Source organism: Phocoena phocoena, chromosome 1 (assembly GCF_963924675.1).
Source record: "Phocoena phocoena chromosome 1, mPhoPho1.1, whole genome shotgun sequence".
NCBI classification, from domain to species: domain Eukaryota; kingdom Metazoa; phylum Chordata; class Mammalia; order Artiodactyla; family Phocoenidae; genus Phocoena; species Phocoena phocoena.
The window spans coordinates 101,794,823-101,821,655 of NC_089219.1; the positions used below are offsets into that span (position 1 = coordinate 101,794,823).

Sequence of the window (26,833 nt, forward strand, 5' to 3'; positions counted from 1 at the left end):
AGACAGGTGAAATAAGCCACCAAGAGAGATGGTGGCTTTTTGTTCTTTACTTAAAAAGCTCTACTTCTCAACTACCAGGGTAGAAACATCTATTGAGTTTCTTAAAATAATCTTTCTGTTAGCTACAGACACAGAAATGTAGCCATGCACAATTAAATTTTTGGCTTGCTTCCAGTCTGACTTTTTTTCTAGAAATCTTCCTCCACAGTTAGTAGCAAGTATGGCAGGAGAAATGTGGTTCCCAATGGGAGTGAGATTATTTCAAATGGTTACGTGTTCTCAGCAAAATGTTTTGTAGAACTTTCTCGGAGTGCACACTCTCCTTTAGTGTAGACCCAAAGACTTGTGTTCTCACATGAGTACAAACTTACTTGGGGGTTTCCAAAAGTCCCCCATACTTTCATTTTTGTGTGGCCTTTTAAAATGTAATTTAAAAAAATCCATGATTTACTAAATGTACCAAGTTGCTATTTAAAAATGGACGTATATGTCAATTTAGATTGTAAATTTGGGATTACAATGAAGCGTCAAGACCATAAAGAACGCAAACATTTTATTTTTATAGGAGACCTGCACAGAAGGAAATATTTCTGTTGTGTGTGTATTTTTGTTTCCTTAGCTTGTCTCCCTTGTGTGCACAAAACTAGGAGAGGATGTTTCTCTTTATTTTGGTTTGGCTAAGGATGCTCATGATATAGTATATTTTAAGTGGCAAAAACTGTAGTTCTTAATCTATAAAGAAGAATTCTCTAGGTGAATAAATAAGAAAAATACCAAAAAATTAGGAAAATATGTAAACTCAAGTTATGAGGTATTTCAAAGATACAGTGCCAGTAAAAATTCTCTTTCCCACAATTTGCAACTGCCAGATCTCTTGCTTTAGTCTTTCTATGCTTACATCTGAAGAAATACAGAAAAGTTGGAGATAAAAGCCCTTTTGTGTTTATGGGGGTTACAGTAGTTCAGGGAAGAGTCAGAAAAGGAAAGTCATAAAGCAATATTTAAATGTCTTTATATAAGAACAAAAATATTTCCTTAAAAAGTTGTTAAAAGATTTTCTTTCTAGTCCTAAAATCACTCAGTTTTATAGGGCATGTGATTGTCTGTGTGACACCTCTTTCCAGAGCAAGGTTTTCTTTGTTTTTTAAATACTAGGAAAGTATGACTTAGTCAAATTAGATTTTCCAAGCTATATTTAGTTTTACAGATGTGTTTAGTCCTGAATTCTGGGGAGAGTATGTATATAAGAAAAATCCCAGGAAACCCTTACACCTAACCCAAACACAGTTACTTTTTTTTTTTTTTTTTTCGGTACGCAGGCCTCTCACTGTTGTGGCCTCTCGCGCTGCGGAGCACAGGCTCCGGACGCGCAGGCTCGGCGGCCATGGCTCACGGGCCCAGCCGCTCCGCGGCACGTGGGATCTTCCCGGAGCGGGGCACGAACCCGTGTCCCCTGCATCAGCAGGCGGACTCTCAACCACTGCGCCACCAGGGAAGCCCAACACAGTTACTTTTAACACTGCACCATGATCTCTCAATTCCTATAGCTTATTGCTTCCACAAACTAGAAATCCCTGAATTCTCTGTATCTAACTTCCTATGGCTAGAGTCTGAGAAACTGACCCACTATCATATTTTTTTCCTAAATAACCAAGTTTTTAAAGTTTATCAAAGATTTTGATCTTTTTCTGAGAGTTAAATATGTGTTTCTCTCACATAACAAGAATCAGGAATTCCCAGCAAACAGATTTCATTATGCATATACCAGAAACATGCAGATCACACATGAATATGCTTCAGTCAACATACATAGGCATTCACTCAAGGGGTAAACCAGTAATGAGCCAAACATACATACATGTGCAAATGTACAATTAACAGCAAATTATTTTAGATCCTAATGTCCTTTGAATATTAAAAATGAGCCAGGAGACAGCTCCTGTGACATTTGTATGCTCTAGATTACAACTTTCACGTAGAAGTAGCTTCATATGACATCTCGTGAATTTCGTATCGCACAGCAAAGGACCATGCTGAATATCATGCCAAAGATCTGAAACAGAAGGAACCACTTATTAATGACTTTCAAATGATGAAAATTGATTTTTAAAAAAGGCCAGCAAACTGCTTGCATGTTTAACTCATGTTGACAAATAATTATAAGCAATAATTACTGAATACAAGTGACACTTTTATATGTGCTACTTAATTATGGCTACTGGTTAAAGACTTCCGTTAACTGCTTAAAATACATTCTTATTTTATTATTGTTAAAAAGTAGCAAGACTCTTGTTTAAAAAAATGACTCTATTTCTAGCTTATAGGACAGTTCTTAATAATTATAAAAGACTAATACACTACTGGTTTTAGAATTTTATATTTCAGGTTAAACCCAGATCTAATTTATATATATATAGTTTTGAAATTCTGAATTTTATTTTTTTTTATACAGCAGGTTCTTATTAGTCACCCATTTTATACACATCAGTGTACACATGTCAAACCCCATCTCCCAATTCATCACACCACCACCTGCACCCCCCGCCACTTTCCCCCTTTGGTGTGCATACATTTGTTCTCTACATCTGTGTCTCAATTTCTGCCCTGCAAACCAGTTCATCTGTACCATTTTTCTAGGTTCCACATATATGCGTTAGTATATGGTATTTGTTTTTCTCTTTCTGACTCACTTCACTCTGTATGACAGTCTCTAGATCTATCCATGTCTCTACAAATGACCCAATTTCATTCCTTTTTATGCCTGAGTAATATTCCATTGTATATATGTACCATATCTTCTTTATCCATTCATCTGTCGATGGGCATTTAGGTTGGTTCCATGTTCTGGCTGTTGTAAATAGTGCTGCAACGAACATTGGGGTGCACATGTCTTTTTGAATTAAGTTTTCTCTGGGTATATGCCCAGTAGTGGGATCACTGGGTCATATGCTAATTTTATTTTTAGTTTTTTAAGGAAACTCCATACTGTTCTCCATAGTGGCTGCATCAATTTACATTCCCACCAACAGTGCAAGAGGGTTCCCTTCTCTCTGCACCCTCTCCAGCATTTGTTGTGTGTAGATTTTCTGATGATGCCCATTCTAACTGGTGTGAGGTGATACCTCATTGTAGTTTTGATTTGCATTTCTCTAATAATTAGTGATGTTGAGTAGCTTTTCATGTGCTTCTTGGCCATCTGTATGTCTTCTTTGGAGAAATGTCTATTTAGGTCTTCTGCCCATTTTTGGATTGGGTTGTTTGTTTTTTCAATATTGAGCTGCATGAGCTGTTTATATATTTTGGAGATTAATCCTTTGTCCATTGATTCCTTTGCAAATATTTTCTCCCATTCTGAGGGTTGTCTTTTAATCTTGTTTGTAGTTTCCTTTGCTGTGCAAAAGCTTTTAAGTTTCATTAGGTCCCATTTGTTTATTTTTGTTTTTATTTCCATTACTCTCAGAGGTGGATCAAAAAAGATCTTGCTGTGATTTATGTCAGTGTTCTTCCTATGTTGTCCTCTAAGAGTTTGATAGTGTCCAGTCTTACATTTAGGTCTCTAATCCATTTTGAGTTTATTTTTGTGTATGGTGTTAGGGAGTGTTCTAATTTCATTCTTTTACATATAGCTGTCCAGTTTCCCCAGCACCACTTATTGAAGAGACTGTCTTTTCTCCATTGTATATCCTTGCCTCCTTTGTCATAGATTAGTTGTCCATAGGTGCGTGGGTTTATCTCTGGGCTTTCCATCCTGTTCCATTGATCTATATTTCTGTTTGATAGAGATTGAACTGAATCTGTAGATTGCTTTGGGTAGTATAGTCATTTTCACAATATTGATTTTTCCAATCAAAGACCATGGTATATCTCTCCATCTGTTGGTATCATCTTTAATTTCTGTCATCAGTGTCTTATAGTCTTCTGCATACAGGACTTTTATCTCCCTAGGTAGGTTTATTCCTAGGTATTTTATTCTTTTTGTTGCAATGGTAAATGGGAGTGTTTCCTTAATTTCTTTCTGATTTTTCATCATTAGTGTCTAGGAATGCAAGAGGTATCTGTGCATTAATTTTGTGTCCTGTAACTTTACCAAATTCATTGATTAGCTCTAGTAATTTTCTGGTGGCACCTTCAAGATTCTCTGTGTATAGTATCGTGTCATCTGCAAACAGTGACAGTTTTACTTCTTCTTTTCCAATTTGAATTCCTTTTATTTCTTTTTCTTCTCTGATTGCCATGGCTAGGACTTCCAAAACTATGTTGAATAATAGTGGTGAGAGTGGACATCCTTGTCTTGTTCCTGATCTTAGAGGACATGCTTTCAGTTTTTAACCATTGAGAATGATGTTTGCTATAGGTTTGTCGTATATGGCCTTTATTATGTTGAGGTACGTCCCTTTATGCCCACTTTCTGGAGAGTTTTTATCATAAATCGGTGTTGAATTTTGTCAAAAGCTTTTTCTGCATCTGTTGAGATGATCATATTGTTTTTATTCTTCAGTTTGTTAATAGATGGTGTATCACATTGATTGATTTGCATATATTGAAGAATCCTTGCATCCCTGGGATAAATCCCACTTGATCATGGTGTATGATCCTTTTAATGTGTTGTTGGATTCTGTTTGCTAGTATTTTATTGAGGATTTTTGCATCTATATTCATCAGTGGTATGGGTCTGGAATTTTCTTTTTTTGTAGTATCTTTGTCTGGTTTTTGTATCAAGGTGATGGTGGCCTCATAGAATGAGTTTGGCAGTGTTCCTTCCTCTGCAATTTTTTGGAAGGATTTGAGAAGCATGGGTATTAGCTCTTCTCAAAATATTTGATAGAATTCACCTGTGAAGCCATCTTGTCCTGGACTTTTGTTTGTTGGAAGATTTTTAATCACACTTTCAATTTCATTACTTGTGATTGGTCTGTTCACATTTTCTGTTTCTTCCTGGTTCAGCCTTGGAAGATTACACCTTTCTAAGAATTTGTCCATTTCTTCCAGGTTGTCCATTTTATTGGCATAGAGTTGCTTGTAGTTGTCTCTTAGGATGGTTTGTACTTTGGTGGTGTCTGTTGTAACTTCTCCTTTTTCGTTTTTAATTTCATTAATTTGAGCCTCTCCCTCTTTTTCTTGATGAGTCTGGCTAATGGTTTATCAATTTTGTTTATCTTCTCAAAGAACCAGCTTTGAGTTTTACTGATCTTTGCTATTTTTTTCTTCATTTCTTTTTCAATTATTTCTGATCTGATCTTTATGATTTCTTTCCTTCTACTAACTTTGGGTTTTGTTTGTTCTTCTTTCTCTAGTTCCTTTAGGTGTAAGGTTAGATTGTTTATTTGAGATTTTTCTTGTGTCTTGAGGTAGGCTTGTATTGCTATAAACTTCCCTCTTAGAACTGCTTTTGCTGCATCCCATAGGTTTTGAATGGTCGTGTTTTCCTTGTCATTTGTCTCTACGTATTTTTTTATTTCCTCTTTGATTTCTTCAGTCATCTCTTGGTTATTTAGTAATGTAATGTTTAGCCTCCATGTGTTTGTGATTTTTACATTTTTTTCCCTGTAATTGATTTCTAATCTCATAGTGTTGTGGTCAGAAAATATGCTTGACATGATTTCAATTTTCTTAAATTTACCAAGGTTTGATTTGTGACCCAAGATGTGATCAGTCCTGGAGAATGTTCCATGCGCTGCTGTTTTTGGATGGAATGTCCTATAAATATCAATTAAATCTATCTGGTCTATTGTGTCATTTAAAGCTTCTGTTTCCTTATTAATTTTCTGTCTGGATGATCTCTCCCCTGGTGTAAGTGAGGTGTTAAAGTCCCCCACTATTATCATGTTACTGTTGATTTCCTCCTTTATAGCTGTCAGCAGTTGCCTTATGTATTGAGGTGCTCCTATGTTGGGTGCATATTTATAATTGCTATATCTTCTTCTCAGATTGATCCCTTGATCATTATGTGTCCTTCTTTGTCTCTTGTAACATTCTTTATTTTAAAGTCTATTTTATCTGATATGAGTATTGTTACTCCAGCATTCTTTTGGTTTCCATTTGCATGGAATATCTTTTTCTATCTTCTCACTTTCAGTCTGTATGTATCCCTAGGTCTGAAGTGGGTCTCTTGTAGACAGCATATATATGGGTCTTGTTTTTGTATCCATTCAGTGAGCCTGTGTCTTTTGGTTGGAGCATTTAATCCATTTACATTTAAGGTAATTATCTATATGTATGTTCCTATTACCATTTTCTTAATTGTTATGGGTTTGTTTTTTTAGGTCCTTTTCTTCTCTTGTGTTTCCCACTTAGAGAAGTTCCTTTAGCATTTGTTGTAGAGCTGGTTTGGTGGTGCTGAATTCTCTCAGCTTTTGCTTGTCTGTAAAGCTTTTGATTTCTCTGTTGAATCTGAATGAGATTCTTCCCAGGTAGAGTAATCTTGGTTGTAGGTTCTTCCTCTTCATTACTTTAAATATGTCATGCCACTCCCTTCTGGCTTGTAGAGTTTCTGCTAAGAAATCAGCTGTTAACCTTACGGGAGTTCCCTTGTATGTTATTTGTCATTTTTCCCTTGTTGCTTTCAATAATTTTTCTTTGTCTTTAATTTTTGTCAATTTGATTACTATGTGTCTTGGCATGTTTCTCCTCGGGTTTATCCTGCCTGGGACTCTCTGTACTTCCTGGCCTTGCGTGGCTATTTCCTTTCCTATGTTAGGGAATTTTTTGACTATAATCTCTTCAAATATTTTCTCGGGTCGTTTCTCTCTCTCTTCTCCTCCTGGGACCCCTATAATGCGAATGTTGTTGCGTTTAATGTGGTCCCAGAGGTCTCTTAGACTGTCTTCATTTCTTTGCATTCTTTTTTCTTTATTCTGTTCTGCAGCAGTGAGTTCCACCATTCCATCTTCCAGGTCCCTTATCCGTTCTTCTGCCTCAGTTATTCTGCTCTTGATTCCTTCAAGTGCAGTCTTCATTTCAGTTATTGTATTGTTCATGTGTTTATTTGTTCCTTAATCTTTCTAGGTGTTTGTTCTTTAATTCTTCTAGGTCTTTGTTAAACATTTCTTGCATCTTCTCAATCTTTGCCTCCATTCTTTTTCTGAGGTCCTGCATCATCTTCACTATCATTATTCTGAATTCTTTTTCTGGAAGATTGCCTATCTCCCCTTCATTTAGTTGTTTTTCTGGGGTTTTATCTTGTTCCTTCATCTGGTACATAGCCCTCTGCCTTTTCATCTTGTGTATCTTTTTGTGAATGTGGTTTTTGTTCTACAGGCTGCAGGATTGTAGTTCTTCTTGCTTCTGCTGTGTGCCCTCTGGTGGATGAGGCTGTCTAAGAGATTGTGCAAGCTTCCTGATGGGAGGGACTGGTGGTGGGTAGAGCTGGGTGTTGCTCTGGTGGGCAGAGCTCAGTAAAACTTTAATCTGCTTGTCTGCTGATGGGTGGGGCTGGGTTCCCTCCCTGTTGGTTGTTTGGCCTGAGGTGACCCAATACTGGAGCCTACCTGGCTCTTTGGTGGGGCTAATGGCAGATTCTGGGAGGCCTCATGCCAAGGAGTACTTCCCAGAACTTCTGCTGCCAGTGTCCTTGTCCTCACAGTGAGCCACAGCCACCCCCTGCCTCTGCAGGAGACCCTCCAACACTAGCAGGTAGGTCTGGTTCAGTCTCCTATGGGGTCACTGCTCCTTCCCCTGGGTCCTGATGTGCACACTACTTTGTGTGTGCCCTCCAAGAGTGGAGTCTCTGTTTACCCCAGTCCTATCAAAGTCCTTCAATGAAATCCTGCTAGGATTCAAAGTCTGATTCTCTAGGAAATCCTTCTCCCGTTGCCGGACCGCCAAGTTGGGAAGCCTGATGTGGGGCTCAGAACCTTCACTCCAGTGGGTGGACTTCTGTGGTATAAGTGTTCTCCAGTTTGTGAGTCACCCACCCAGCAGTTATGGGATTTGATTTTACTGTGATTGCACCCCTCCTACTGTCTCACTGTGGCTTCTCCTTTGTCTTTGGATGTGGGGTATCTTTTTTGGTGAGTTCCAGTGTCTCCCTGTTGATGACTGTTCAGCAGTTAGTTGTGATTCCAGTTTTCTTGCAAGAGGGAGGGAGTGCACATCCTTCTCCTCCACCATCTTGAACCAATCTCTCTCATTTATATTTTTATTTTGGAAAATGTGTTTGTAACCACTTGTTGTTTAAATACACTTGCAGTCTAAATAGTTTTCTATTGCTGGCAAAGCTTTGAATTTTTGCAACAGTGACCACATATTAAAAAGCGGAGCATCTCTTCATTCCCAGTTCATTTTTAAGTGTACATGATGCTTTGTTATTTAACTCAATAGTTTTACCAAAGCATAAATTGAGGTGTTTGTACTATGGTACTACTGACATCTTCTACCACTTGGATGCTTCTTTGAAAAGACAAATATTTAGCAAAATTAATAGCTACTTAAATGGTTTGAAGAGAAGGACGCCCCAAAATCCTTCTTGTCCTCAATCACTTCTCCTATTAATTTTGCAGACCCTATGATATGCTATCTGTAGGTGCGTTGTTCATAGACTACTCTCAATGTTTGTTCAAAGAAATCAGTACCATAGCTCTCTGATTCTCTCCTCAATCCCATCCTACATTAGACTAGGACCTGTAAATGCTGAATTTAAAAAGGCATGTGTTATCAGTTATTGGAGAGGAAGGGGCAGACTTAAGGGAATAGCTGGGATCAGGGCTCCAAGCTTCTGGCTGACAGAACTCAGTACCAGTGTGTGGCAGGGGAGACACCTAATGGACATTTTGTTAACTGATTACATTGTGAAACTCTTACCTTATGAAGAAAGGAATTAAAGAAGAAACTCTGGGCGTTTCTTCTGAGGCAAGATGGCCAACACAGGTCCTTCCCCTTTTCCGTGGTTGTAAGGTTGGATGCAACCCCTGGTTAGACCTCGTTGTACCTAAAGGGATCCCCTCAGAAAGAAACTCATCCTGCCACTGTCATGAGTCAGGGGTGACAACTTCTAGAATGTTCATTCCGTGAGACTGTAGAATTGTTGGGAGCATCTATTTGATACCTCCGTTAATGCAGAACATTTTCAAATCTTCTGCCTCAGGATTGTCCTTGGGAAGCCGCAGACTGGCCATCAGGCTAGCCCCAGGGTAGGTGGGGAGACCCTGAGAGAAGTCCCTGGATTGGGAGGTCCTCAGCATAGTATTTTCACCCACTGCCCCAGCCCTCTGTGCTCTAAATACAGAAAGGAGGGAAGAGGATTGTGTGTCCCCTGAGAACTGCCAATTCATTGATTTCCTCACAATTCCATTGCCCCTGCCTCAGCTTAGGCCATGAATTAATCTACATAGGAGGGCAAGAGGGTAAGTACTATCTTAGCATTAGCTATTATCACTCAGCCCCTGGACAATGGGAATCACCTCTTTATGGGCTTACCTGACTCCAATCTTACTTCCCTCCAACTTTACCTCCACACTGCACTACAGGTCCTTCCAAACCTGGGTGGCTCCCCTCTACCTTAAGGATAAAGCCCAACCTATCAAAAAGTCACACAAATAACACAATTATGTGGACCCTCATAACCCTCTCCAGTGTCATCTCTTGCTACACTTACCATAGCCCTCTGCCCCTATGAACTCTTGCACACTCTTCTTTTGTACTTTAGAAGTACTGAGCTACCTACAGGTGCAAGGATGCACTATGCTTCACACTTCCATATATAGTTCGCCTGGATTCAGGGTTTGGGAACACTCAGATTCTATGTAGAGCTAGCATTTATTGAGTGCTATGTTCCAGACCCTTTATATGAATTAATTCCTAATAATACTTTATATGTATTATTCCACTTAATTGTCAAAACAATTTTCTGAGGTTGATATATTAAAATCCCCATTTTGCAGATGAGGGAATTGAGACATAGAGAAATTAAGAAACTTTCCAGTGACCCCAGGGTTTGTAAGTAGTGGAGCTAGTAGTTGAATCCAGAAAGTGTGATGCCAGAGTTTGCACTGTTAATCACTACACTGTGCTACCTCTGCAAATCATAGGTGAGAGAGTTTAATCTATGTTGTCTTAAATATCTAACAAAGGAAGAGACCCAGAATTAAAAATCATTCATCTAGTTTAAGCCTGGTGACCTTAAAATGGGAAGTTATTGCAATGAAAAACTCAAAGTCATAATTAGCTTAAAACTGAATTTGTACCATGTTTGAGAGAACTAAGTATTGATGTATCTAATTAGCTTTGTTCTTAGATATTCTGTCAAAAACATCTTTGTCTTTTATGAAAAAATCTCTCCTAAGATACTGCCATATCACACTTGAAGAGAAATAAGATACGAAGGTTCAAGGCTTCTTAGGGGTCAAAGAAGGTATGTTCTGGAACTTTCTTACCGTGAGGGCTGCGATTCCAATACCGACAATTCCGATGAGCTGGAGTTTAACACTGATTATGCTCTCAATTTCATCAATGCAATTCTGTTTTGGAAAAGAAAAAGTCAGGAATAACAGCTGGTGGTATGTGTGAATCATCACCCTGATCCAATCCTTTCCTTCTCTACAGAGCATCCTGTGAGAGTTAACCCATGTCACCTTCTGTTCATATTTAAACCATTCTTCCCAGATATCACTCTGATAACTTTAAAGCAAAAGTGTTGTTGGGGGAAAAATGACAATACTCTCCTTTTGGTGGAATTTTCCTATTTAGGCCAATGGCTCCTTCAAAGCCCTGAAACCTGGCTGGATGAAGCTATTCTGGGACCTGAGGCATTAAAAATTTGGGGCCTCTTCTTACTTTCAGCAAATAAAAAAAAGTAAAATATCCCCAAAATAATAGCCCCTTGCTTTTGGATTGTCATTTATAGTTTAAAAGACTTTCTACATACTTAGTCCAATTTACTATGCAAGGTAGGCATCACCTAGTAAGAAGCTATAAAGTCTGTATAGGTTCAAATTTAACAAAGGAAAGCCAAGTGTTGGGGGCTGGAGGACTGTTCTCTTCTATGGTGGCCGGGCTGGGTGGCCCTATTCTTTCATCTGTGTCCCATAGAGACCTGTGCAGTGTAGGTCCAAAGAACCTTCATGGATGGAGGAATATTGGACAGGGGGCAGAACAGATCACTTGTAATTGCAATTAGTTTCTCCAACTTCTATTTGGTCCTCTTAAATACAGAGGTATTCTCTCAACCCAATTTTGTCCTTAGGCTGTCCAGGTCCTTTTACTTGTCAATGGTCAGCTCTCTCTGATACCCACCTAAGCTCTATGAAACTCTTAATGCCATCCTCACACCTCCTGTCTTACTTCATTCATTCATCATTCATTCATTCAACAAATATTTCTTGAGCATCTGCCTTGCATTAGTCACCAGAATGGCATGGTGGATATGGAGAAAGTAAGACATGGTTACTTTTGCCCTCAGGGAGCTCATAGTTTTAGAGAAGGACACAGACTCACAAAAATAATTACAATACATTCTGGTAAAAGTTGAGAACCACTGCTCTAGATAGTGGCTCCCTTACTTATTAGAGTCAAGCTGTAGAAATTCTTCCAACCTTCCTCACCTGCACCTACAAACTTACACACTCCATTCATCCGGTGGCAGGTACTGCTGTAGGCAGTGAGCATGCAGATGAGAAAGGCACACTGCTTCTTTCTTCCTTCTCATTAAAGCCAAAGAAGTGCCCTGCTCTGCTGAAAGTCAACCCCTTTACTGGCTCTGGATCTTATTCTCTCATCTCCTCAGGAAGCCTGTGCTGTCACTTATCTCCTTTCCTTCCTACACGCTCAGCCTCTCCTTCTCTGTAGCCAAGCAGGCATCTGAAGTCTTAGCTTCCTCCCTTTCACTCCCCACTCACACCCAGTCAGTCACCTGTGCCTGTTGACTCTACCCCTGGACGTCTCTGTATCTGTCGCCTCCTCTCCCTCCCCAAGGTATGTGACTTGCTCTAGTTCCTCATCCTCTCTCGCCAGGAAAAACATAAGTGTCACCTAAGCGGCCTCCCTCCATTGGTCTCCAGCCTTCTGTTCTACCAGTCATACCCAGCAGCCTGAGTGCTCTTTCAACAATGCAAAACGGATTATGTTAATCCTCTGCTAAAAGCAATGGCTTCTCCAAACTTCCAGGTATAAAACGATGCCATTGCCTGCCTTTTCAAAAATGTCCCTCACAATTCCCTCTGGACTCCCTATTCTCCTCCAGTCCTGGAATTGCATGCTTCTGTTCTTGCTGCTTTCTGGGCCTGGCATGACCTTCCTTTGTCAAAACTTGGCTCAAGGATCCATCCTCTGCAAGCTTTCCTGACTCCACTATATTCTGTACAGGTATTGTGCTCTGCCAAGCATCAGCTCCCTTGACTAGTCTGTGAGGCCACTGAGGCAGGGACCATGTGTTTTTCACCTTAGAGTTTCCAGAACCTGGCATCGTGCCTGCCACATAGCACTTAATAAAGGAAGCATTTATCAGTGCGATGACACCTCTGGAAGGGTAGGGGGCAACGTCCTTAGGGTGCATACCTCTGGCCCTGGTGAGCTTAATTAATGCCACTGCATTTGCATCATTACTGGCAAGTCAGCACACCATTATTCCCCAGGTTACCAGGAGCCTGGGACTCATCATTGCTTCACTTATTCTGCATAGAATAAAGCTGAGGCTAGAAGCCACTGGCAGAGGGCCTCCCAGAATCACCCCTCCACCCCAAGGGCAAGAACCATCTTAACACCACAGGCAGGACAGGAACCTGGTAGAGAAGCTTACCTTGTGTCCTAGGAGCTCCTTTGGGCAGGTCGGTTGGACCTGTTCAGAGCTTTCTTTTCCACAGCACTGAAACTAGAGAGTCCGAAAAGAGCTTTTAGCACAAGGAGGGAGAAGCTGAAGCTACAAATCCGGGTATCACTGCTAAGGACTGGGTGTGCTGAGGCCGTAAAACAGCTCTGAGGCCTGACACTACAACCTAGTGGCCGTTCTGGAGACAGTATGAAGAGTCACATAGTCGTGCTAGCAAAGCAAGAAACGACTTCACCAAATCTGTCCAAGTTTTATGACAGGAGGTGACTGAAGGCAATGCAAACAAGGCAAGAAGCTAGCTGACAGTGCCTGTGTAAACTGCTGTTCTTTAGACAGGAGTTAGGTCTTTAGATTCTTCCTTTCAGCCTTGCTGAATAGCTAAAGTTTTATGAGCTTCAGGAAAGGCTCATTAACTGAGGAGAGCCTAGGACGGACAGAAGTGGCCACAGTAAACCCCAGGGGCTAAAAGACTGGGGCTTGAATACCGGCCAGCCAACAGGTGTCCTGCCTTACGGCTGCCCTTCAAAGACAAAGGAACCTGTGTGCTGTCTGATGTCCCTGGGGCAGCTGCAGCTGAACAGGATAAATGGTTGGCACCTTCCAGGACATACCTGTGACAGACAAGAACTGGGCTACCTTAAAACACCTGGCCAGGAGTTCATAGCTACTTCTCCATATGACAGGGGTTGAGAAATCAGGATGACACTGGCCTGGCCCATCTCCCCCGGGGAGCCTTCCTTGATGAACTGTCTGTAGCTTAGAACACTGCACTGACAGCACGTTCTCACAGGATGTCCCGGGAGAAAAGCAGCGTGCCTGTCTCATGTGCCCCTTCATTTTACAACTGAGGGTTCTGAGTGAGGATCAGGAAGGCAAGGAACTTGCTCCAGGTCACAAAGCTGTTCCATGGCACAGCTGCAGCTAGAGATAAGCTTTTCTGTCTTGAAGGTCACAGCTGTTTCTGTTACATCACAAGGCCACTCTTGTTTTTGTTTTTTTTTGTTTTTGTTTTTGTTTCTTGCAGTACGCGGGCCTCTCACTGTTGTGGCCTCTCCCGTTGCGGAGCACAGGCTCCGGACACGCAGGCTCAGTGGCCACGGCTCACGGGCCCAGCCGCTCTGCGGCATGTGGGATCTTCCCGGACGGGGGCACGAACCCGTGTCCCCTGCATCGGCAGGCAGACTCTCAACCACTGCGCCACCAGGGAAGCCCCACAAGGCCACTCTTGAGAGAACCTGATATTTACTTGGGCAGCTGTCTCGATGTTCTTATTTGTGTGTGCTCTTCTGTCTCTTTGGGTGCATGTCCTGACTTCCTTCTGTCGACTCTGTGTTAGGCCTCTTTCTCTTCTAGGTTCTACACATAATGCAAACCATGGCTCCCACGAAGGCAGACATATAGTGCAGTTGCCTGGCTTCACTCAATTTATTTTTAATCTAGGTGATTAGAGAGAACCTGGCTCATGTATAATCTTTAGAAGATTCCATTTTAAGGAAGAAGTAGAGTCACTTACTGTTGAGTGGAAGGTGATGAGAGTCCCATTTCCCTTTTCCCTGTCTCTAAGGTAATCGTTATAAGCTTCTTCATACATGGTCTGAACATGTCGTATAGCCTGAAAAATTACCAGGAAAACAAGAGGACGTGAGTGAGAAGTTTCAAACGTTCCCCTTTCATCAAGAATAAAGCCCCTCTTCCCTACCCTTCAAAAATATGGCATTTCCATATGTTTATCTGGATTTAAGTAAGGGTAATTCTGCCTATATGGAACAGATTATAGATTCTGGAGTTTCTAATATGCTTCTGAAGATGGAAGGATAGATTAACCAAGAATAATTTTCATAGACTAGAAAGATTTCTTAGAGTGGAGGTTCTCAACCTGGAATGGACCTCAGCAACAGCTGAACCCCAGATTCCTGGGCCCCAGCCAGGTGATTCTGGTACACAGCCAGGGTAGAAACCTATGCATTCTTGGGACTCCATTAGTTACAAGTACTCAAGTCTTTTCACGACATGGTTTAAAAGGTGTTCACGACCAAGGAAAACTGTTTCAGCATTCAAATATCATAGAAAATGTAGAGAATGCTTTTTCTAGTATAATTGCATGTGATCCCCAAATCCATAGGCTCTCAAGAAGTCATAAGATCCAATTCCTCTAACCTACAAATATAACCAGCTACTTTAGAAAAATTCCAGAGGAGTTGACATTTACTTATTCTACATGTTTACCGTTTTTAAAATCTAAAATAAGTTCATAAACACAATATTGATGGCACATGAATTTATGTAAAATACAGTAAACTTAAGATTCCATTCTTCCTCCTTTTCCATTTCACTCCTCTCTTCCCCACTGCATGTTTACACCTAAAAAGACCCCTTCCTCTGTGGATTCTCCTGATAACCTATTCTGCCCACCTATAGTTTGAGCAAAAATCTTAACAAACTGGCTTCACTGGCACGCAGGAGGCTGCCTATAGTCTTTGAGGACGACCTGGCCTCTGCCCAGGCCAAACCCTAAGGACAAAGGACAGGCTAACAAGGGATGAGAATGCATGTTCTTCCCCATCCTTCTTTCTCATACCTGCAATCTATCTCCTCCCACATTCCAAACAGGCTCATCTTAAATTAGAAATCCTTTTGTTACAAAAAACATAGGCCTCTCTATATATCTAATGAAAGCTAGGAACTATCTCCCCAGAAATATGGGTGCACCTATATGCACGCACACACATACACACATATGCTAAAGTCCACACCACACTCCTAGGTTAAAAAGTTCTGCATAAACGATTATTGTGGGGGTTATTTGGCTTTGGACTATCACTGTGGGTACCAATATTCTCATGACCTTTGCCGTAAAGAGAACACTTTAACCATCGTTAAAAAACAATTATAAGTAATATTTACTTACTACATCCTTGCCTATAAAAGCAAATACTCCAGTGGTTATTTCAGCAGCAAATATCACCAATAGGCAGGTAAAAAACTGTAGAGGAGAGAAAATACTAACTTCATTAATTCAGTACCTTTTCAGTTTACTTAACCTCTTTGACTCTAGTTCCTTTTGAAAAACACTAGGCAAGGTTATTAGTTTGAAGAGATCTAGCAGAAAGCACTTGGCCCCTTAGTTATTCATAGTTTGTTCACACATTCATTCACTCATTAATTCATTCAGCAATTGTTTATTGAGCATTTGCTCTGTGCCAGGTACTGTCCTTGATACTGGGTGTATAGCGGTGAATAAGATAAGATCTCAGTGCCTCTGCTCTCAGGGACCTTATAGTAGAGAGAGGAGGATATGATAAATGAGTAAGCAATAAAAGAGTAAGTTAATTTCAGAGAGTGATATAGAAATCCCACAACCTAGAACAGCGCCCGGCACCCATATGTTCAGTGACTACTTGAAGAACAAAAGAGGTTCTATAAAGATGTAAAATAAGACCAGAAGATAGAGAGTGGCTGGTGGGACTGGGTTTGGGGAGGGGGTGACTTGAGACTGTGTGGTCTGGATGGCTTCCCTGAGGAGGTGGAAGTGGAGGTGAAGGGTGTCCTTCTGGACAGATTTCTGTTCCAATCTCAGGGTCTGCTCTGATTAAACTAAGTTCAGTGATAAACAAGACCTGAGATGCTCAGCAACAGGGGAAAGAGAAAGAATAGAGAACTGAGGGAATGAGTTAGGAATCTTACATGGCAAGAGATCAGGAGAAGGGCTTCCCTGGTGGTGCAGCGGTTGAGAATCTGCCTGCCAATGCAGGGGACACGGGTTTGAGCCCTGGTCTGGGAAGATCCCACATGCCGCTGAGCAACTGGGCCCATGCACCACAACTACTGAGCCTGCGCACCTGGAGCCTTGCTCCGCAACAAAAGAGGCCGCGATAGTGAGAGGTCCGCGCACCGTGATGAAGAGTGGTCCCCGCTCGCTGCAACTAGAGAAAGCCCGTGCGCAGAAACGAAGACCCGACACACCCCCGAAATCAATCAATCAATGAATAAATTTATTTAAAAAAAAAGAGAGAGATCAGGAGAAGCAGCCACAGTTCAAACACCAAAGGTTGCAATGAGTAAGGAGAGGCCGCCTAATAAAACTGCCATTTCTCCTCATGGAGAAACACAAAAACTTTCTTCCTGCTCCTCTTCTTTCTTAGGTCACACTGGCACTGGATGTATAGCAGTTAACGGAAATTATTTCATTTTTTTTTAAAAAACCAGAGGCTACTAAACTAAATAGCCTTAAAATAAACCACAAGAGGTATGTTTGTTTAAATTACTGATCTCAAACAGCAGTACTTTTCTTATAGATAACAGTACTTCCCTGACTCTGGGAATCTTGTAGCTGCCTCACTCATTGTGAAATTTTATTAGGCACTTTTTCTCCCAAAACATCTTCACACTAATGACCTATTTTTTGTTTTTTTTCACATTTTCCACAGAGGTAGGGACAAAGAGAACATCCAGCTCCCTTCAGGCCAAGTCCCTCCCCACCTCGCCCCACTTACAGATCCGAGAACACACTGGGACTCCCGCGTGGCTCCACAGCAGCCGAGGAAGCCCACGGCCATCATCAGGGCCCCCGCTCCAACCAGCACATAGAGCCCTGGGGGAAGAGGCCAGAGAAGATGCTGACTACGCAAGATCGGCTCCCTCCCCGGCACCAATGCTGCCAGCCCAGCCTCTGCCACCACTGCCCCAGGCATCTGGCCCCGCAGGGCCTTCAGTTGTTAATATGATAAAGGTAACACTTGTGGAAGGCTTCTTGCTGAGAGCTTCATACACCTGACTTCATATATCCTGCACAAGGATCCTGAGAGGTAGGGGCTGCTGTAATCCCCAGGGAACAAAGAAAACCCATGCTTACAGAGGTGAAGGGAGCCGCCCAGGCTCACACAACCAGCGAGGATGGGAAGTCGCCTTTGTCCCACAGCTTACGCTTAGTCATCTGCAAGTGCCTCCTACGTGCCACGCACTTCACCTGCCAGATCTCCGCCACCCCTGTAAAGTGGGCGTTAATACCATGCACAGAGATTGGCGACAGTGGGTCCAGGGGCGGTGAGGAGCCAGTGCCAGAGCTGGGACGTGAACCTCTGCCGTCCTAGGAGCCCACGGCCCTCGTGGCACTCTGGAATTAGTGGCTGTCCCCATCTCATGAGAGGCCCTGAGGACAAAGTGTCTGGGACGGGAGGGAGGCCGTTGATCTGCCCAGGCTCAGACGGAGAAGCAGGGAGTGGGTGGAACGGAAGAGGGGAGCTTTTAGTCAAGGAGAGGGGCGGAGGGCACAGCGATGAGACAATATGGTTTTGTGTGAATGATAAACTCTAGATGGCAGTACCATATACACTGGATGCACGCAAGGTGGTAAGTGTTACAAGAAAATATCCAGTGAGGGGAGGTGATAAGGTAATATGCGCCAAATAATGTTATTATTAATATAATATTAGCTACATTTATTTTAAGGGCTTATTTTCTCCAGGCACTACTCTAAGGACCTAGCACAGATTTATTAATTTAATCTTCATGAAGCAGGTACCATTATTATCTCCATTTTTTTAGACAGAGGAACTGGGCCCCCAAAGGTTAAGTGACTTGCCCGAGATCATAGAGCTGGGATAAAAACACCCATCTGCCTCTAAAGCTAGCTCATCACCATTATCCCATCCTGCCTCTCCGACAATAACAGCGGCCTTAACTCGGGTGGTCGTTTCACTTAGTTCTGAAGTCAAGCCACAGGAACAGCTGTTCCACGGAGAAAGAGAAGGGCAGAAATGTCTTGTTCTGAGAGAAATAAAAGCGAGCCAGTTTTTTACTTCCTTTCCTGATCCCGAGATAAGTTGGAACACAATATGGGGCCTGGCACTCGACTTGCTTAGAATAATACCAATCACCTCAACTGTATTTTCTGCATTTTGTTCCTGGGAACCACTCCCATCCGCGAGAGGGCGGGCAGCTGGCGCCCCACCTCTGTGGGGGAACCCTGAGGTTGGCCTGCAGGGTGTCTCCAGGGGCCCCTCTGGGTGCTGACAGTGGTTTGTGGGCAGCCCCCTCTGTTCCCTGACAGACTAGGCGGCAGGCTGGGCTGCTCTGCTCCCTGCACCACCCAGGCTGTTCTCAGGGCCCTTTTCAGGGTCCGGGAAGCCCTGCTCTTCCGAGGTCCTGAGACGGGTATTTATTTATTTCCCAATAGGCGGGCTCAGCCACTTCCTCCCTTTTCCTTTTCTCTAAAAAAAATAATTTCATGGGGAATGGATGTGGTAATGAGAGAAATGATACTGTATTAAAAATAATACTATTGTTGGTCCCACTGCCGAAATACCTTATTGTTTTAAAATTTTTCAAAGCTCTTTTATTTCCATCATCTCTTTGGCTCCTCAAAACAGCACCACTAAGCAAGGCAAGTATTATACACATTTCTATTTTACTAATGGGGGTAACAGCGGCAAGAGGGCTCCAGGCTGGATACGCAAAGCCTTGAGCCCCGATTCCCACCCGAATGGAGCAGTTCCCTCACAGAATGTCTCCTGGGTGGGCCACCTTACTGTACTGATTTCTTACTTACAATGTTCATTGCCTCTTCACTGCTACATGATACAGTCTACAGATTCTGCGTGGAGTCATTAGAGACTGGAGCCACTGGGAACATTATCCATCCTACACTCCAGCCACATAGGAATTCACTATGATGTGACCCAGCCTACTCTTTTCCATGTTGTACCTCTGTGGGTTCTCATCTATGTCTCTCTCTATAGATGTTAGGTCCTTAAACAAACCTTATTCACCCTACATAGAATATGCTAGGAACAAGACAGAATTCTCGGTTAGTGTTTGTTGGATAAGAGGATAAAGAGAGATCACGCTAAATCTGAAGTTCTGGACTGGCTGTCTACTGTTGCCCATCTTTGCTTAGAGATACATGCCGGGGATACATCCCAACAAGCATCCAAGAAGCCACCAGAGGGCTGGGCTCTCCCAAGTCAGGTAGATGAGGGCATGGCTGCACACCGTGGGGAAAGCCTTCTGAGAGTGTGGAATCTAGGAGAGAGGGGTGCTCCTGCGGAGGCTGGGGTACAGAGGACAGAGGCACCAGGCTCTGAGGAGGACAGACCTGCTCCCAACTGAGAACAAGCTAACTCAGCCCCTTGTCCTTCTGAAATAAGAGCTCCCCAAGAAAATTCACTTATTTGTACAATATTTCATTCTTAGGCTATCAGAATTCCAGAGCTCACAGCAAACACCCTGAAACTGCTCCAGGAGCTCTGATTCCTGAGGCCTCTCCCCAGCAAACCTCCATGTGCATGTGTGGCCACAGGACTCAGTTCAATGTCAAATGAGCACTGCTGGTTGGAGCTGATGGGAAAATCAGAAGAAATTCTACACGTGGCAAATTTCTTGGGCCTGCTGATTTCAGTTCCAAATCTGGTTGTAATACTCTGCACACCACAAGGCCACTTGTAGCTTCCAAGCATACCTTATCGGTTTTTTTTTTTTGATCTGGCCCTCAAAACATAGTTGTTGAATGAATGCATTAATCGGCAGTCACATTTTACTTCCAAGATGGTTTCTGTAGAGCCCTCTCGCTCCCGCGGCAGCTTTGTGACAAGTGTATGACCTATTTCTCAATCCCCTATGCTTTCTGAGTCCTATTTCCCTTGAGTTGAAAAAGAGAAAACACTTTGATATTGCATTTTTAGCATTAGTAGCTGGGCCTTGCAATGCCAGTGATCTCCAGATGACATGCTACCACCAATTTCCTGACAATTTCATCACTTGTCTCTGGTTTCCGATCCTTCTTTTGAAGCTAGAAGCATCATTTCAGTTAACACAGAAAGGAGACAGTGGCATCCTAAAAGCCTTGTCTGCATCAACTCATTTTTAAATGGCTCCCCTTTAAGGACTGGGTAGTGACACGCTCATCAATTTCGGTGGCTTTTTGGCTGTAGATGATTTTACATACCCGCCTAATGACCATTTTTCCTCTGAAAATATTTTTCTCTGCCTCTGTGCAACTTTCCCTCTCTCCCAGCTTGCCCTGGACACACATAATTATATATGTATTTAGAATATTGGATGGGACTTAGTTTATGGGGAAGGTAAGGACTAGGTACTGTGCAGCTGTTAGTTATTGAGTGCTGTCCTAAGAGCTGAACATACATTAGTCATGGAGTCATTCAACACTGAGTAACCACCACCATTCCCAGTGCCTCAGCTGCTCTATGCAGCATCTGTCCTTTGCCCTAGGCAGGCATTATGTCAGGAACCTGCCACCTGGAAGCCTCAGTGCTACCAGTTGGTGTCTCGCCCTGACTACATGGCATCTAAACCACCCTTTTATCTTCCCCTCTCTTACTCTCCCACATCATTGTGCCTCCCGCAGGCTGAGTCCTTCCTCAGCCTGCCCTCACTGCTGTAATGACAGCTGACATTTATTGAGGGCTCATGACACAACAGGTACTGCGCTCAAGCCACGTTCATAGGTTAAATCATCTCATACATCAACGCTATGAGGTATGTAGAAATGGTATTCATATTTCACAGATTAGGAATCCGAGACACGGAGAACTAATTTATGGAAGATTGCATGACTAGTGAGGGGGGAAACTGGAACTGAACCCGGGGTTCTATTCCAAAGTGCACACCCTCACTCCTATGCTGCAGTTTCAGAAGGAACTCAGAAGAAGCATGAGTTTCTTAGCTAGAAATCTGTGAATTTTGCAATTTACAAATGGCAGGAGGGTTCTTTTCCTTCTTCCTTGAGAAAAGTGCCCGAGGGATCTATCATTGATGATTTCTGGGTTTTCCCTTCAAAGCACATTGGTGGGAGCTAGAAATCCAGGCCTGCCACACGCGCCTTTAGGTAAGTCCTCTTATTCCTCAGTTTTGTTATGTGTAATATGGCAATAATTATCTATTAAGTTCTTGTAAAAATGCTTTGGAGAAATTGTCTCAACAATGTAAGCTATGGCACGTGTCTGTTCTGCAATTCCTAGGAATCTCAGGTACAACTAAAAATTGAGAAGTAAAACAATATTAGCAGAGTGAGTCAGAGTTTTTAAAAACTCAAGCCAGCCCCTCAGCACTCAGCGCTGGAATGCTTTCCTTACACATAACATCCAGCCGCCATCAAAGCCAGGCTCTGCGGCTCTGGATTCACAGGGAGGGACAGCCACAGAAAGCCTGCGATCCCGGAGAGCGAGTGGCTGCAGTCTGTGTGGGCAGCCCCTTCCCCTTCATGGAGAAACCCGATGACGCCCTCGGTCCTCTGCTCACAGACATGACTTCATGTGCTCCAGCTTTCTGAGGGCCGAGGGGATCGCTCCTCACTCTGCCTCCTGGAAAGAAGACCCCTGTGCTGCCTATACCCCTAAGGGGCAGCCCCAGGGACAAGTTGTAACAGGAAAGCAGAGGGGCACATTGGTGGAACTTGGAAGACACTGGGGCCTTCTCCCAAGAGCTCACTGAAGGAGACTAATGTGGAAAGGGTCTGGGAAACACCAAGTCACCCAGCCTTTCTTGCTGCCAGCTCCACGCTTGCCAGGCTCTCCTTTCTCCATGATAGCAACCAGTGGACATGACAGTCTGGGTTGGCCTCCAGGTCTCAACCTGAGCTCTGAGGTCCTTGAGAAGAGGCAGCAGGTGCAGTGTCTGACTACCTGGCTCCCTGGCCTCATTTCCAGCTCCCCTCACAGCTGGATCCTCTCCACACTGGCCTCTGGCTGTGAAGTCACCTCCAGATCTTTATTATAAGAAGGGACCTTTTCTCCATCACCAAGGAGAAAGACCCAAGGGTCCCAGAGAGGAAAGCATCCCCCTAGAGGCGGCAGTCATCTGCCCAGAAGCAGGGAGCTAGACCACGTGCCTGCCTGAGGTCCCTCTCAGGGAGAGGTGGTATTTCTTTAAGAGTGCTTCAATGGGCCAAGCCTACTCTCCAGGGCTCTTTAACAATGGGGTGATAAGAGTGTAATGGGCTGATTGCTCTGGAACCTATTCTGAAAAGGAAAATACACAGAGCAGTGCACAGTACCCTGTGACATGAAGTGAGATTTTCCAAAAACTGGGCCTGCTTCTTCTTTGAAGTCCTGTTACCTCACACCGTTTGCTATGCAAGTCCATAAAATGGAATCCTGGTGTACTTTTCTTCTCGTTTTATTGCTAGGGAACTGGTGTCTTTCCTATTTGGAAAATTATTTATTGAGGAAAGAAACATCAATTTCTGTAAACATGTATATTGCTCTATTTATATTATAAGAAGTATTTAAAGTGGAAAAAAGGTTCCTGACCTCACAAGGACTTTTTCTTGTTGGCACTCTCCAGAGAGACAGCACAGGGAAACAGAATAAGCACAGGCCTGGGCGTTGGCAGACCTGGGGTGCGGGCTGAGCCCCACCCTGAAGGGCTGGAAAACCACGGCTGACTGTCAGCACCCCTCCTCCTCTGCTTCAACCCCTGGTCCTCAGTTTCCTTATTCCGTCTAGTGCTAAGACTCTATGATAATCCACTTCTCTGGACTTCAAGCACTGACCGTGAGCATTCTCACCACCAGCCACTCAGAGAGGGGAGGGAGAACCAAGGGTGGGCAGACCCACGCCACGCCCCAGGCTGCCAAGAACAAGCAGGAAGGATTCAGGCCCTGCTGTGAGGGCTGTTGTTTTCCCCACCCAGAGTTCACTTCCTTTTCTTTTCTATTAGACAAAGAACCTCCTCCACTCTCAGTCCTTGTGGTCTGAGAGGGCTGACTCGCCTCAGTTCCAAGGCAGGTGTGAAGCCCAGGCTTCAGCCAACAAGCCCGTCCCAAGCAGCTGGCCGCGATGACTGGTGTGGGAACGGGCACTGGACCCAAGATTGCCAGTGACAGTGCGACCCAGGACTTTGGTTGGATCAGTTGGAATGAAAGAAGAGTGTACTGTTGCTGAGGTTACCTGGGAGATGGCGCCTGGAGCTGTGGGTGGACGTTTTATCACGTCTAGGGGGAACCTGCCCCAAACTGGAGCCACAGGAAAGCGGAGCTAAGAGGTAGCTACAGACCGCATTCCAATCACATCACTTGTGTCCCTGTGATGAGAACTAATCCTGACTTTTCAGTTATGTGAGTCAAGAAATTTCTGTTTTGCTCTAGACAGTTTGAGTCAAGTTTCTGTGATTTGCAATTAAAAGAGTCCTGACCGATATGTCTATAAATATATGACATTTCTTGCATCTTGGGCTGTTCATGTTGCTTTAGTTTACATTAGGAAATAGGATCAGGAACGTCTGTATAGAACTAGTTTGTTCTCCTATTTAATGCAGGAATCTCCTGTATTGATAAAGGCTCCATTCTGATTTTGGGTTAAATACCAAGGTATCAGAGGGATCACTGTAGAAGTCTGCTCAGCTTCTTTGATTTATCAAGTCATTAGAAAGCTTTTCTTACGTTGGCCCCAAATCTACACCTGTGAAATTGCTATCAGTGCTTTGTTTCTGGAGCAACACAGACAGAGGCTGCCCCCCAGACTGGCTTCCATCTTTCCTTCCGCATACCCGCCCCTCTCTCTAACCGAGCAGGGTCCCTTACCTCAGGTTTCCATCTGAAAACTATGAGTTGTGACTTCTAGGCTTGACTCTGTCTATCATTGATATCTTTTTTGTTTTGATTCCTTTTGTCCCTGAGTTTAACGATGTTTAATAATAATATTTAATAATGCTTAATAAAGTTTCTTGTCTTTCTGTCCCTTTCTTCACAATTCCTACTGCAACCACCATGGGTTATGCCCTTATTTCTTCAGGCCTGACTATATCAATAATCTAGCACCGTCTTTTTCTGTCCTCCTCTCTCATTCCACAATAATCTCTTTAAAATGCAGTGTAGGTCGTTCCCTCCCCCAAACCCTAAATTATCCTTCTATTGTTTATTAAATTAACTGGCCCTGACATTCAAGGCCCTCTATACTTGTCCTCTGTCCCTCCCCGACTTTCCTAATCTTAATTCCTACCATGCCCATATCCTTTACGTTCTGGTAAGAGTCCTCTGCCCAGCCTCGGCTTGCTAATCACTATCCTATAGACACACTGTGTGCCCCAAACCTCTGCAGTCCCTATTCTTCCTTTTCTCTATCGATTATGGTTGGTCTTTCAAACCTAACTCAAATCCTTCTTGCCTCACCAGTTTAGAATGACCCCTGATGCACCAACTGCAAATACCACTAAGTCAGCACTTGGTTACACACCAGTTTCTCATCCCCTACTTATCACATGGTCTCAGAATTGGAGGCTACGTCAGCCTCCAGCTCCTCACCCCTTTCCCACAGTTGGAGGGAGACAGCAACTACCCCTCCCACACTGAGGCCTCTCTCCATGGCAGCCCTCCCTCTGCCCCTCCCTCCTCTCTCCACCCGCCTCCACTCCCCCTTCTCTCTCCCCTCTGCAGTCCCTAGTCACGGAGGGATGAGATTGACCCTTCCACATCTTGAGATGTCTCTCTTCATTTTGAATTATGTGTCTCTCCTAGACAATTTAAAATACAAGATCACAAATACACAAAACCAGACCCTGACTGGGCAAGGGTCCCCCGTCACCCCAGATGGATGAGTGAATAACTGACTTTGTGGTGTGCCCACTCCACTCGGGGGGCAAAGGGGCTTTTCCAATTCTTTGGAAATGAATTGTGGTTACACGCTGGGCTTCTTTTCTTGAAGTGGCTGAAAGAAACACAACAGTTCAGTTCCACCTGGTCTTCCTTGGTTTTAGAAGCAGAGGGATGAACCACGTGTGGGGTGGGCAGGGTAGGGGTGGTAGGGCCCTCTCCTCTCCACTTGGACCACACATCCCTACCCCAGGGCCAGGTGGGCATCTGGGGCTCAGGTGTGCCTCCTTTCTCTCCCTCCATCCCCCGTCCCAGAAGTCCAGGTGCAGGCTCCCCTCGAAGCCGGGGCAGCCCCAGCTAAGGTGGAGGAGAGCTGAAGTCACTCACCTATGTAGAAGTACTCTGGGGAACTGTCCTCCGAAGAGAAATCCTTCATGGTGCCTCCAAACCGAAACCACAGTCCAAAAGCAATGACTGCCGACCCTGCCAGCTGAAAGGTAAACAGCCTGCATTTACAAGGGAGGGGAAAGTGTGTGCAGGACCTGGGAGGCCTGAGGCCCCAGAATCTGAGGGTTGGAGGGGGTCCCCTAAGAAACCAGCCCATCTCCTCTTCACGTTTCTTATAATAGGAGTGGAATGATGTGCTCAAAGCCCCCAGCCCACCCCAGGTCCCTGATGTGATATTAAAACTGGGGTTTCCTGATTGCAAGCCCAGAGTTTCTCCCATTCTGCCAGGCTCCCCCGCGGTTATGGGGCATACACAGCACAGCCCAGGAGGTGTCTCAGAAAGGGTATTCCCACAACAGTCCCCCGGGAAGGTATTTGGTTCCTGCCCTATTGTCCCCTGCTGGGCACTTGGGATTTCCTCACCAACACCACAGTGAGAGGTCACCGAGAGCAAGATGAACTCCGAGACTGGGGGAAACCCACTTTTTTAAATGGGAAGAAAACACGCCAACCTCAGAACCTGCCCACACCTCCTGAGTGTCCAGTGTCCAGTTAGAAAGCCGTTTTAGAGGCATCTAGAAGCTGTCCTAACCCCCAGGCTGCCACTGTCACTGTGCCCCACTGCCTGGGGATGGTTTTGCAGGCAGTGAGGGAAACTGGCCGGGGTTGTTTTGTTTCTTTTTTTTTTTTTTGGTTGCTATTTTGGGTTTCCATGGAAAGCAAGAAAGGAAAAACTAATTTTCTGAAAAAGCCTGGTCTGTGTGCTGTGTGGCTCAGGGAGAGGCTGAGTGGCCGGTGCAGGCAGCGGCTGGGCAGGCTGGCGGCTGGTAGAGTCATGGCCCGCTTCCTCTCCGCCACTCGGAGGGCTTTTGTGAGGCTCCGCACCTGAGCTGGAAGCCTTTCCTTCCCAGGACTGTCACAAAGGCCCGCCAGCAGGCTCCAGCCAGGGTCTCCTCTCTCTCCACAAACACCCATCTCGAATTTCATTGTGTCAATCAACAGATGGCCACTGGCACCTTCTGGACTCAAGGCACCACAAGTGAGCAGAGATGTAGAAAGAGTCCCGTGGTTCTGCCAACCCA

At 43.9% G+C, this 26,833-nt stretch overlaps 1 protein-coding gene across 3 annotated transcripts in view; it reads right to left on the reverse strand.

Moving 5' to 3' along the window:
* Positions 1-539: 539 nt before the first annotated feature.
* Positions 540-26,833, reverse strand: part of TSPAN2 (tetraspanin 2) — a 41,018-nt gene continuing 14,724 nt past the window's right edge. Inside the window, exons 2-9 of one of the 3 annotated variants that reach the window (XM_065888370.1) lie at positions 25,692-25,794; positions 17,254-17,351; positions 15,669-15,743; positions 14,274-14,372; positions 12,731-12,802; positions 10,371-10,454; positions 1,506-2,053; positions 540-1,290 (exon numbers count right to left, since the gene is read on the reverse strand). In XM_065888370.1, the coding sequence (XP_065744442.1) occupies positions 1,988-2,053; positions 10,371-10,454; positions 12,731-12,802; positions 14,274-14,372; positions 15,669-15,743; positions 17,254-17,351; positions 25,692-25,794 (597 nt within the window). In that variant the 3' untranslated portion in view covers positions 540-1,290; positions 1,506-1,987. Of the gene's footprint in view, positions 1,291-1,505; positions 2,054-10,370; positions 10,455-12,730; positions 12,803-14,273; positions 14,373-15,668; positions 15,744-17,253; positions 17,352-25,691; positions 25,795-26,833 lie in introns of those variants that run through there. The other 2 variants (XM_065888381.1, XM_065888390.1) reach the window with 2 other exon arrangements.